Source organism: Zea mays, chromosome 4 (assembly GCF_902167145.1).
Source record: "Zea mays cultivar B73 chromosome 4, Zm-B73-REFERENCE-NAM-5.0, whole genome shotgun sequence".
Taxonomy (NCBI): Eukaryota; Viridiplantae; Streptophyta; class Magnoliopsida; order Poales; family Poaceae; genus Zea; species Zea mays.
The window spans coordinates 31,865,238-31,878,266 of NC_050099.1; the positions used below are offsets into that span (position 1 = coordinate 31,865,238).

The 13,029-nt window shown below is 42.3% G+C and overlaps 2 protein-coding genes across 2 annotated transcripts; both read left to right on the forward strand.

Annotated features, from left to right (window-relative positions):
• Window positions 1-2,632: 2,632 nt before the first annotated feature.
• On the forward strand, window positions 2,633-3,478 carry z1A2_2 (alpha zein). The gene has a single exon (NM_001137771.2). It carries the CDS (start codon window positions 2,690-2,692, stop codon window positions 3,389-3,391), a length of 702 nt encoding a protein of 233 aa, NP_001131243.1. The 5' UTR covers window positions 2,633-2,689; the 3' UTR covers window positions 3,392-3,478.
• Window positions 3,479-12,271: 8,793 nt separating this feature from the next.
• Window positions 12,272-12,796, forward strand: LOC103653043 (fructose-bisphosphate aldolase 3, chloroplastic-like). The gene is made up of 3 exons (XM_008680019.2): window positions 12,272-12,385; window positions 12,482-12,591; window positions 12,679-12,796. The coding sequence occupies exons 1-3, from the start codon at window positions 12,287-12,289 to the stop codon at window positions 12,779-12,781; spliced, it is 312 nt and encodes a 103-aa protein (XP_008678241.1). The 5' UTR covers window positions 12,272-12,286; the 3' UTR covers window positions 12,782-12,796.
• The last annotated feature ends 233 nt before the right edge of the window (window positions 12,797-13,029 follow it).

The following is a 13,029-nucleotide window of genomic DNA, read 5'->3' on the forward strand; positions in this document are numbered from 1 at the left end:
AGTTAGCACAAATAATGCCAAGTGGCTAGAGAGGAGTCTCAACAAAACATAATAACCACAAGAGATCAATCACAGAGATGGCACAGTGGTTTATCCCGTGGTTCGGCCAAGACCAACGCTTGCCTACTCCACATTGTGGCGTCCCAACGGACGAGGGTTGCAATCAACCCCTCTCAAGCGGTCCAAAGACCCACTTGAATACCACGGTGTTTTGCTTGCTTTACTATATCCCGTTTGCGAGGAATCTCCACACTTTGGAGCCTCTCGCCCTTACACTTAGATGATCACAAAGAAGCACGAAGTAAGGGAAGGATAAGCAACACACTCAAGACAAGAAATCACAGCAACACCACGCACACAAGTCGCAACAAGAGCTCACAACACAACTCAATGAGTTCACAACTCAACTAGAGCTCTAACTGCTATCGCAAGGAATCAAAAGCGCGGAATCGATGTCTTAGTGCTTAGGAATGCTTAGAGAATGCTTGGTGTAGTCCTCCATGTGCCTAGGGGTCCCTTTTATAGCCCCAAGGCAGCTAGGAGCCATTGAGAGCAATCCGGGAAGGCAATTCTTGCCTTCTGTCGCCTGGCGCACCGGACAGTCCGGTGCACCACCGGACACTGTCCGGTGCGGATTTCCTTCCTTATTTGGCGAAGCCGACCGTTGGCAGCCTTGGAGCCGTTGGCGCACCGGACACTGTCCGGTGCACACCGGACAGTCCGGTGCCCCCTCCCGACCGTTGGCTCAGCCACGTGTCTCGCGCAGATCGCGCAGCCGACCGTTGGCCCGGTTGACCGTTGGCTCACCGAACAGTCCGATGAATTATAGTCGTACGCCGTTAATTTATTCCCAAGAGCGGCAAGTTCGCCTGTGCCAGCCTGGCACACCGGACACAGTCGGGTGCACCCAGACAGAGCTGACTTTGGCTGAACAAGGCCATCTCTTTTCCAATTCGATTTCTCCTGTTTCCAGCACTAAGACACAATACATTAGTCACTAAAACAATGTACTAAGTCTGAGAAACATACCTTTATACTTGATTTGTACTTTGTCCACCATTTGACACTTAGGCACTTGTGTTGGACACTAGATCACCAAAACACTTAGAAATGGCCCAACAACACATTTCCCTTTCAGAGTCATATAATCATGTTACTTAGTTAATTCTTCGCTTCACCGCAACAATGTCGTCGTCGCTCTATCATCGTCCATGTTCGGTCAGGTGAGGTGAGGTGAGGTGTAGTCTCTAATATACTTAAAGCACCAGTTTCAACGGTCGTCCTACGCCATCTTTTTACAAAAAGTCCCTACATTTCTTTTAAATCAATTCAGCGTAAAATGTTAAAAAGCGGCGCCAGAGACAATCTTTCACATGATCATGTTGTCCTGCAGATGGAGTAGTAGGCCTTCACGTGATCATGTTGTCCGATAGATAGGGTAGCGGGCCAGCGGTTGTTGGTTACTCTCCACCAACAAGAGAGATAGGAATCTATTAGAAGCCAGAGCTCCAGCTTGCTAGTTCGATTTGATGGCAGCAACTAACAAGACAATGACGCTCAGCATGATATGAAGATTGCCATCGATAGGAAGGATCATCACCTGCTGTTCGCGGAGGCGAGAAAGGATGTGGTCGACTTCTTCTCCCTACTCGTCCTACTCGTCGGCGCGACCGTCAAACTGCTGGGGAATAAGGGCATGGCCGACAACACCTGACCATTGATCTCACATGCCATTTTAGCTCTCTCATTCTCTAGTCTCACCCTGACTATTTAGGTCTCCTGACTCGCTAATATAAACACCATCCTATCATTTGATCTCGAATACTTCTTTGTCACAACTCAACTGTCAGATGAGTACTCCATTACAACACTTACGTACAAGAGTTCTATGAGAGCAGGCCTCCGAAATGAATGTCGACTAAGTGTTTATCTACTCAGATGAAGGACGACAATCGTGTTCTTCGAAAATATCAGCGACATAACTCCTTACTTCCTCCGCTTCTTTCTAGTGTTTTTTGTTGTGATTGAGTCGACACAACAACAACATTGCACTATTACAACCAGTACGACTATATCAACTAACAATGTCTTCCTTATATGTTACTATTTATTTTGCTCATATTCATTATGTTTAAATCACATGTGCACCTTTCTATTGACATCAAAAAAATAGTATCAACTTTCTAGATTAAAATGCAACTAAAAGTACCTAAATTTCTATCGGTGGGGATTGAGTGATTCTTTAAACCGATTATTACATAAGTTAACCACACTAAAATTAACATTGGTGAATTGTGCCATGATTTTTTTCTAGTGCAAAATAGCCAAACCAAGCAACACATATGTGGCTATCGTTACACATGTGTAAAGGTATTGCATCACACCATTGTCACCCATGTATTTGGACAATACCGAGAGGAAAACCCACTTATTTATTGTATTTTATCAAGTTTGTCTTGCTTACGTATAAATTATAACCCAACAAAGTAGTCACTAAATGTCAAAACCAACTAGATACCATGTCATCTCTACCTTATCTTACTAATGTTCTTTTTGCAAAATCCAAAATTAATCTTGCACAAGCACAAGGACTGATATGTGTATAAATATCTCTTAGATTAGTAGTTAATACATCGCACATATTATTGAGACCAACTAGCAACATAGAAAGCACAATAGTGTACCAACAATGGCAGCCAAAATATTTTGCTTCCTTATGCTCCTTGGTCTTTCTGCAAGTGTTGCTACCGCAACCATTTTCCCACAATGCTCACAAGCTCCTATAGCTTCCCTTCTTCCCCCATACCTCTCACCAGCGGTGTCTTCAATGTGTGAAAACCCAATTGTTCAACCCTACAGGATCCAACAGGCAATCGCAACAGGCATCTTACCATTATCACCCTTGTTCCTCCAACAACCGTCAGCCCTATTACAGCAGTTACCTTTGGTCCATTTGGTGGCACAAAACATCAGGGCACAACAACTACAACAACTTGTGCTAGCAAACCTTGCTGCATACTCTCAGCAACATCAGTTTCTTCCATTCAACCAACTGGCTGCATTGAACTCTGCTGCTTATTTGCAACAACAATTACCATTCAGCCAGCTAGTTGCTGCCTACCCCCAGCAATTTCTTCCATTCAACCAACTAGCAGCATTGAACTCTGCTGCTTATTTACAGCAGCAACAACTACTACCATTCAGCCAGCTAGCTGATGTGAGCCCTGCTGCCTTCTTGACACAACAACAGTTGTTGCCGTTCTACCTGCACGCTATGCCTAACGCTGGCACCCTCTTACAACTGCAACAATTGCTGCCATTCAACCAACTTGCTTTGACAAACTCAACAGTGTTCTACCAACAACCCATCATTGGTGGTGCCCTCTTTTAGATTGCTTATGAGTTATAGTTCAATAATGAAGTTTTTTGGATGATGTTTGTGGCGTCCCAGAAATAAGAAAGTACATTTCTAGATTCTTATGTGCTTCTAGTCTCCAAATGTGGTCGATAGTTATTTTGCTCTAAGATCGGGAGTAATGAGGTATAAATCATCGTTGTGGTGTGCTACTCGGTTAATTAAGCATTAACACACACAAACATGACGAGGATGGTATAATCTCCAAAAATATGTACTTTGTTAGGTGGGACCCTATAGCCATGCAGAATGTGCTATGTTAGGCTTGCCGATGGAAACGTGTGACGCATACGTTTTGTGAACCTGTTGATATTATATGTGCTTTTATATTATCATATTTTATTAAAATATTAATATTTATTACTAGTAAGATATAACATTCTATCTAACTTAAAACTTACCATAAATATTCCATCATAACTAGATTTACCAAACTAATAAACTAAATATACATAATAAATACAAAATTAACAAGACATTAATCAATATTTACGAGCTTAATAAATTTAAACATTATGGTTTGTCGACGATAATCATACTAACTTTCTGTAATTGCTTGATTGTAAATATGCTTAGACTAATGCCTCTTTGTTCTACATGGCAAATAGGGACCGCTCTAGAAGACTAGGATGTCCCTTGAGACGAAAATGTTATCATTGGTGTAGACTAATTTCTATCGGTCGCTGACTTCACTATTGTAACCATTATCTCTTGGGTAAATCATATACGATTATCCAGCCAAAGGGCCCAGATGATAAAAAACAATTTTAATTGCTATTTCAGGACAAATGAATTAGCATGGTTCGAAGGATTATGACCTTCCCCCATGACCTTTGTCATACTGCTTTAGTCTAATCGACAAAACCAAGATTAGATTTCATCGAAGAAGTTGATAAGCGAAGCTGTGACGATGAAAGGAACATGGTGGCAATAGGACGAACGACAATTCCTTTGTCTAAGAATGACATCTAGAAGAAATCTCAGACAAAATAGAACATGAATGGCTTGTCAGTACAACGAAAATACTGAAACATGCACCCTTGAATATGAAACATTTATATGTAAGAGGAAGGGCTAAAAAACTAATTTCTCGTGCCTAATGATTTTATTGAGAATTTTAAGGCGAGACTTATGGAAAAGGGTTATACCCAAAAAAAGGAGAGATTATTTCGATACTTATTAACTTGTTGCCCTTCTAATGACCATACATGTGTTACTTTTTTGGTTGCCTCGCATGGTCTTATCGTTCATCTGATGAATGTTAAGACTTCTTTCCTAAATGGAGAGCTTAAGGAACAGATCTACATTGACTAGCTTGGTGGTTTTATATCAAATGATAAAGAGAAAAAGGTGTTTAAAATATTACAATTGTTTGGTTTAAAACAAGCACTAAAGCACATAAGAAATTTGGTAAAGTTCTGACTTTGGCTAAATTTGTTGTAAATGAAACTGATAAATGTGTCCATTACCGATTTGACAGGGGCGAAGGTATGACCCTTTTTATATGTGGACAAAATATTAACCTTTTGTAACGATGTTAATATGATCGAGGAAGTAAAGTACTTTTTGTCTAGTAACTTTGAAATAAACAATCTGGGAGAGGCTAATGTTGTTCTTAACAAAGAGATATTGAGAGAAGAAGGAAATACGGAGTTACTCTTGTGCAATCCTATTAGGTTGAAAAGTCGCCGAGTCACTTTGGATATAGTGATTACACGTCTCGTCCAACAACTTATGATCCAAGCGTGCTATTATGGAAAAATCATATTATCGCATATGATCAATTGAGATACTGTCAAATCATGGTCTTCTCATATATTTGGCTAGCCCAGCGATGTCTGATATCTCATTTGTTATGAGCAAACTCAGTCAGTTTGTATCCAATCTAGGGGAGGATCATGGTATGCCCTAGAGAGGGTATTGCACTTTCTCAAAGGGACTATGAGTAATGGCATTTATTACACTAGGCACCTAAGAGTACTAGAGTGTTATAGTGATGCAAATAGGATATCTGATGTTGATTAGGTTTAAGCCACAAGTAGACTTGTGTGCTTTCTTGGAGGTGTGATTGTTTCATGGAAGTCTTGTAAGTAGACCATCTTAACAAGGTCAACAATAGAAGTAGAACTCACAATATTAGATACTACCAAAGTTGAAGTTGAGTGGCTCCATGAACTCCTTATGGATTTAGCAGTAGTTGAAAAATCAATACTGGTTATCTCTATGAGATACAATAATCAAACATTTGTAATCAAAGTAAATAGTCCTAAAGTTAACATGATGTCTACAAAGCACGTAAAATGGTTGAAACTGTTAAAACACTAAGAAACTCTAGATTAATTATGTTGGACTATATCCATACATCTAAGAATTTGGTATGCCACTTTATAGAAGATTTGTCACATAATATGATTCAAGGTGCATCGAGGAATATAGGCTTGAGACCCACTTAATGTCAATCCATAGTGGTAGCATTTTCTATGTGATTGGAGATCTCATGAAGTAGAATGGTGAAACAAGGTAGAGAATGACTGATGGAGAGACTCCTTAAATAAAATCTTGGTAATTTGAGATGCACATTTCTCATTTGATGTATTGTAGGCGAACTAAAATCTTAATATAATTTGAGTGACTTATCTAAGTAGGGATGTTATCTTACAGAACATCCTAGAAAGAACACACCTATATGAGTTTGAATGTTAGTCATAGTCTATCATGTGTGGGTAATCTTTATATACTCATGAAAGGCCTCGAAGTTTGACTTATACAGTTCAAACCAAGGGGGTGCTTGTAACAGTCTAGTACCAGATAAGAACTTTGGTGATACTCACTTAACACAAAAATGTCAATTCAAGGCATAGTTCATTGTTTAGATGTGAATGTGTAATCCCTATTTTAGATGGATGGTCAACTTAACAGCCTCCACCAAAACCCTGATATCTCAAAGAGTAGTGGATTTGAGTTTGTCTAATATGTGGCTTAGAATTTGGTGGGGATTGTTAATATTTTATGGGCTTGGCCCATTTAAAGTATTTAATACTTTTGAAAGCCAAGATTAAACAAACTATGTATGATCCTTTATCACTGTATAGATGGTTGATGGGATGGTTACATTGTTTATATAGATGGACCTATCTGTATTCATTGAGTGGTTGAGAAAAAGGTAAAGGCGCGTCACACCCACGTGTGTGCCACCTCCACCGAGACGATGTGTGGCGTGGCAAGGTGAGGCATGGCATGGTGCAGCACGGTTGCAGTCATGGTCGTGGCGCGGTGTAGCGTTGTTGTGGATAGATAGATAAACTATTGTTGTAGTTAGAGCACATGAGTTTTTGAATGTAACACTAGAATCTTCGCATGTTAACTTAATTAAGAACTTATATCTTGATGACATAGAGTTACCTGACCATTGATCTCACATGCCCGTTTAGCTCTCTCGTTCTCTGGTATCACCCTGTCTATTTAGGTCTCCTTACTCGCCAATATAAACATCATCCTATCATTTGCTCTCGATTCACTTCTGTCACTACTCAACTGTCAGATGTGTGGCAGAACCTCCCAAGTTATTGGGCCCACATGCACCTGCCCTTGTCTCAAAGACCTCAGACGACTATGCATGTGCACCAGATAACTTAACAGGATCCGTCTGAGTGTCCCAAGGACCCCGGATAAACCACTTACAACCAGGACCACAAGATTAAGTAAACACAAATCACACACTAACGTTTAGCAGCGGAATTTCTTTATTACAAAAAACTTACAAGTTACACCAAATTTACATTATGTTTATCGGAGTGGTTACAAAAGTGTTTCAAAGGAATAAACTTTGAAGTGTTATAAATTATTTATAAGTTTGAAATATATGCTAGCTTAGTGACAATCCTCAACAAGAAGTATAATAGAGGTACTTAGACTTATAAGAAGGTCGTGCCCACCGGCGGTTAACACCATCCATAGCAGCACAAACCTAGTACCTGCAACAACATGGGTTCGAAAACCCTTAGTACGAAGTGTACGTTCGCAAGTCTTACCCGTCTAAGGAAAAAGACTCTCAAGGATATGCTGGCTATTGGGAATCAAGGTAAAGCTTATCAAGAATCAAAGATTGTTTGCAGAAAAGCTTACTATAAGTGAATCCTTAAAAAATCATTTTACTTGTCAGGTTAAGTAAAGTTACCTGCATCTAGAGTTCTTTCTATCCTAGTTCAATCACTTGGCCTATACTAGCTGTCTTTTTATCATCCCATCAGTTCACTGGATTGCTACGTGTAAGTCAGTGACCAAGTCTTCATGTCCGAGAAGTAACGGCGATCCGAATCGATTAATACTCAGCTAAGGATCTCTAATCACACGACATATGTAGCACTTAACCCTTGCATATGTCAACTCGCCACTGGGTTTCTCAAGACCAGACCGGGTTCACGCTAACCGAGAGCACAGATACACCACCGTCCAGCCTCTTGCCACGGAGGATACACACTACTCTCGCCATCTCTCCACTCCCATTGCGTGTTGGCCTTTCTGGTATTGGTCTGCCCGAGGCAAAGCTTACCCATGACGAGGCATGTGACTAGTTAAAGGGTCCTCGGTCAGCAGACCCACATCGGTACGGTCCTTAATCGACTCAGATGGAGACACTACACCGAGACTCCCTTCTTGTGCAAGTCAACTGCCCGGTCTCAGCTTTATTATTTAAAACCCAAAGTTTGGTACTTGGCAGAAGTACATCTTTTCAGATGTTGAACCCATCAAGGCCCTGATGGATCCACCATCATAAGTTTTTCTTTGTAAAAATTCCCATCCAATCTGAAGCATCACCTTTTTTTGTAAAACAAAACATTTTGTTTCTCTAAAGCAATGCTAAGCATCATAAAATCCTTTTCATAAAAGGGATATCAAGGGTAATCAATTTTTCAAGGAAGAAAATGCATCAATTGTTTAGCACACAACTTCTATCACCTAATGCATCAAACAAGGCGATAAAGATTTTAAAACAGCAAGGAGGTGGCAAATGCACTGGGACTTGCCTAGATAACACTAGGTTAGTGTTGTTAGGTGGCAACCAGCCTTTTGTGTTGGCACTTATTCAGTCTGCCATCTTCAGGTTGATCCCCCAGCATCACCTTGGGGAGAAGCCCACGCTTAACATCATCTTGTGGTCGACTCAGCTCTGGTCCTCCATATCACGTGATCAACTAGCGTACCTCATAAGATGCACGATGCACATGTATGAGTATCAAGACGAATATCGCAAGATAATATTACGATTTTACAGAATGAAGAATTAAACACTTAATGGTAAAGCATCACGACATTTCATAGGCAACCCGCATGGATCTAACGATATCACACAACGTAATATAACTAAACAATTCAAATCCGCGAGGACGACGACGAATCCAGTCCGAGCAATCCACCGAATACTCGATGAACGTCGCATGGATCTTACTTCATCAAAGCAAAGGTCACCACAAAAACATAACCTTAACAGTCTAACGTATTTATACAATCTTAGTACATAGTTTCTTAGATTTCGATTAAAATCGGCTCACCGACACTACTCGTTTCCAAATAATTTTAAGCTACGACCCACATTTATCCCCCGAATATCGACTTAAGTGATCAGCATTCGTCTATGACACCTAGCCGATTAACAACATAATACGGCACTATTAAAGCAAATCACTACTTCACCACTACTATTCAAGTAGAAACTATTGGCTGGCTGATTAAAATCCCAAACCTATTTTACATGTTATGAACTAGCCAAAATATAACATATATATCTATCAATATCTTCAACATAATTAACACCCCAAGCCTATGCTTCATCACACAAAGACGAAGTGTCAACTCTACATTTATGAGCATCGCCACATACTACATGTGATACATTTTAACAATCATTTAATATAACCACACGCACCTGTGCAACTAACAAAAGAATTCGTCGTGACCAACAAACTAACTCAATCTACTCCATGAGTCGGCTAGCGGGAGTAGTGAAATAGCTCACCACACCATAAACGACTCGGATCTGCGAAATCGACGATGAATCCTAGCTCAAGCATTTCATTAGACATTTGGCAAGTGTTGCGTTGAACTACGGTTTCTTTTCCGCACAAAACCCTGGGATTGCTTTCCTTAAATCAGGCGCCCAAACTCACGACATCGACCAATTCACGGGTACGCATGGAACAGTGGCGACAACGAGTCAATGATAGTTGACCAAACTTTACATTACCTCGAGCAGTTGGCGAATGCTGCGGCACGGAAGCAGTAGCGTGCGCATAAAGGCAGTGAATGTGGCGAGGGCCCGGTTTGGACATTTCGTTGAGCGCCTAGCTTGTACCGACGGCGCAGGTGCTGGGCCGAGAGACAACGACAAAATCCGATTATCTATACTACCTATTAAGGCTCTAAGGGGTAGGCTGCCTCTGCTTGTTCTGCCTTCCGACGATCTCAACCGTCCAATACGCTCTAGAGTCTCTCAGCCGTCCGATGCGCGCACTCTCACCCCCCACGCATCGCCCCGCCCCCACCCGATCGTCCAACCGTGCGCTACCCTAGCTTTGCCTCTACACTCCTCCCGCCGCCTCCTACCCTCCTCCGCGCGACGGCGCGAGCCGCAGCCGGCCCCCGCTCGAGTTGTCCACGAATCCCACCGCTTGACGCCGTCCATGCCGCGCCGCACGCCCGCAACCGCCCGCGAATCCCGCCGCGACCCGCACGCCGTCCCTACGCCCGCCGCTAAACCCCCGTCGTGAAATGCCCGCACGCACACCTGCTAGCCGCTGCGCACGCCCGCCGCGCGATGCCGTCCATGCCGCACCGCACGCCCGCAACGGCCGCCTCCCTACGCGCTTGGGAACCGCCCGCACAGCCCGCCGCGACCCGCACGCCCACGCGCCCAAATCCCGTCATGGTCTAGGGCTTCCCCACAACGCCCTCCTTCCCTGCGGCCGTAGAGGCTCCCGCGGCCCCCGTGGCGTGCGCCAGGTGCGGCGCGGACGGGTGCACGGCGGCCGGCTGCTGCGAGCTCGTCGCCGGGTCCAGCAGCGACAGCGACGACGCAGGGTGCTTCGGGACCCGCACCAACGGCGGCGGCCTAGGCCTAGGCCTAGGCGCGGGCAAGCGGAGAGGGAGGGGAGGGGGAGGAAGGTGAGCCAGTACAGGGGCGTGCGGTCCAATTTTTGGGTAAATTTCTGGGTCTTCATCGTGTATTTTATGGTTCGTTGATGGGTTTCCTGATGGTTGATGCACGCCTGCTTGGTGGAGGCGGGAATGGTGATCGATGATTCGTTGGGTGGGTGGGGGGACTGGCTGACAGCTGACAGCTGACTGTGTATTGTGGTTTGGATGGCAGGTTTAGCGTCAGTAATAGCTAGGATTAGGGTTCAGGCGATGCTAAGATTTTGGGGCGCCAATTGCAGAATCACTGGATTGATTCATCTTTTAGGGGTTTCCTCGTACTCGGAGTACGAGGGCACCGTTTTAGTTGAATGTTGCTCTGGTGTCTAAGCGCCAGGTAGTCAATTTTGCAGTTTCAGTTGGGGATTGTACGCTGGCATCAGTTTTTACCTTCTACTCGTTTCATCTCTTAACAACTTTGTGGTTTGCAGTGGGCACAACAATTTGTTGCTGCAAACTCTTGTGCTCCGTGGGGCGTGGGCTGTGCAGCAGTTGTGCAGTTTAATTGTTCTGTTTATCATAATACACAAGGAGTTAGTGTTTGAGCAGATGTCAAGATGTTAATTGTTTAGCAGATCTCTAGAGGTAAGGGGTTTATTTATTTGTTTTTGTTGAACATAGGGTTTAAGCAGGTCTAAGACTTCAGATTTTGTGTGGTGACAGTCTTAGGGATTGCTAATTTGCTACTAAGATCGGGATGCCCACAATTGTAATTGTTTTTCGATCAGATACTGTTGGTTTTGCATGGTCCTTGTATGAGGATTACTTCTCTATGACATTTTTTCTTCTGCAGAATAATCTGTCCTTGAAATAGTGGTGATATGTATTTCTTTTCAGTGCTGTTTTTGTAACTGTGTGATGGTTAATCCATTGGATTCATATGTTCTTGTGTGTCATATTTAGGTTGTGTTGGAGGAATTTAAAACCCTAGCCTATTGAGTGAGCTGAGTCCTGAGTGTTACATGTATTAGAATTAGGCTCATAACACTTGTCATGGCTAGAAAATTTAGATCCAGTCTAAAGTTTTTATTACGGATCTCACTACTCTAGCATGGGAATCGTTCTTCATTACATGCTTAGGCTCGAGCCATTTACATCTCTGTATCTAAATTTTCAGGTTGTCATTTTGCTCATAGCTATCACTGTTTCCTTAAAATTCGAGCACATAGCTATTATTTTCAAAACATTATTCATGAATTTGTCAAAACATAATTTCTCTTGTTGTATTTCACCACAGTTCAAAATAAGGGATCTTATCATATTATTTACATTTATGTCTGTCTGACACTTGTGCAGGGTGGCAAGTTTGACCATGCAGATCATTTGTTCCAAAGCATTGAGAGCGCTTACATAAATAGCTTATCAAATACAAGTGACGTCAAAGAGCTTATTCCAGAATTCTTTTACATGCCCGAGTTTCTTGAAAATTCAAATTCATATCATCTTGGTGTCAAGCAGGATGGGGAACCTATAGGCGATGTTGCTCTCCCTCCATGGGCAAAGGTAACAGTTCCTCTTGATGTTAGTTATATTTGTAATAATAGTTTTCTTGAGGATGGATTGTTTGTCTACCAGGATAGTTCTGTTGCTTTTCTAATGACAGTTAATTTAGCTTTACAACTGTGTTAGTAAAAACCTTACTATTCTCAGATACACAGGGTATATCTAGCTTTCACATACATGTTACATTTCCTATCCCATCTATCAACTACAGACGGCAAGAAGTTTGTTGACTGCTTGAAGGATCAGAATATCATGCCTGGCATCAAGGTTGACAAGGTATGCATGCCATGATCTTATAACATCATGTTAGCCCACAATTTGCTTCTATCATTATGATTCTCACTGCCTGATTGCTTTGGTTTCATGAATCAGGGTTTGGTTCCATTGCCTGGATCCAACAATGAATCATGGTGCCAAGGTCTTGATGGTTTGGCTTCAAGGTGTGCTGAGTACTATAAGCAGGGGGCGCGCTTCGCAAAGTGGTCTGTTCATACTTCCCTTATTCATGTGTCAACTAATCTTATTTGTGCTTCCTTTCTAAAGTTGCTATGATTATCGATCTTCTCTAGGAGGACTGTTGCTAGCATCCCTTGTGGTCCATCTTCATTAGCAGTCAAGGAAGCAGCATGGGGACTTGCTCGATATGCTGCTATTGCTCAGGTAACAAAATAAACTGCAACTGTGGAAACATCTTGCAATAATTTTTTGATGACTCATGGAGCTTTGGTGAAGAACCTATCTGCATTCGTATGGGCACGCATTAGTCGTGCTGCAGTTACTGTGGATAGAAAGACGTATTTTAATGGGGCTCAGGATTTGTTTGTTGTTCAACCTGAGGTGTTTATAAACATCTAATACCCCCTGTTCCAAACTATACTATGTTTTGACTTTTATAGATTCATAGCTTTGTTGTGTTCTTA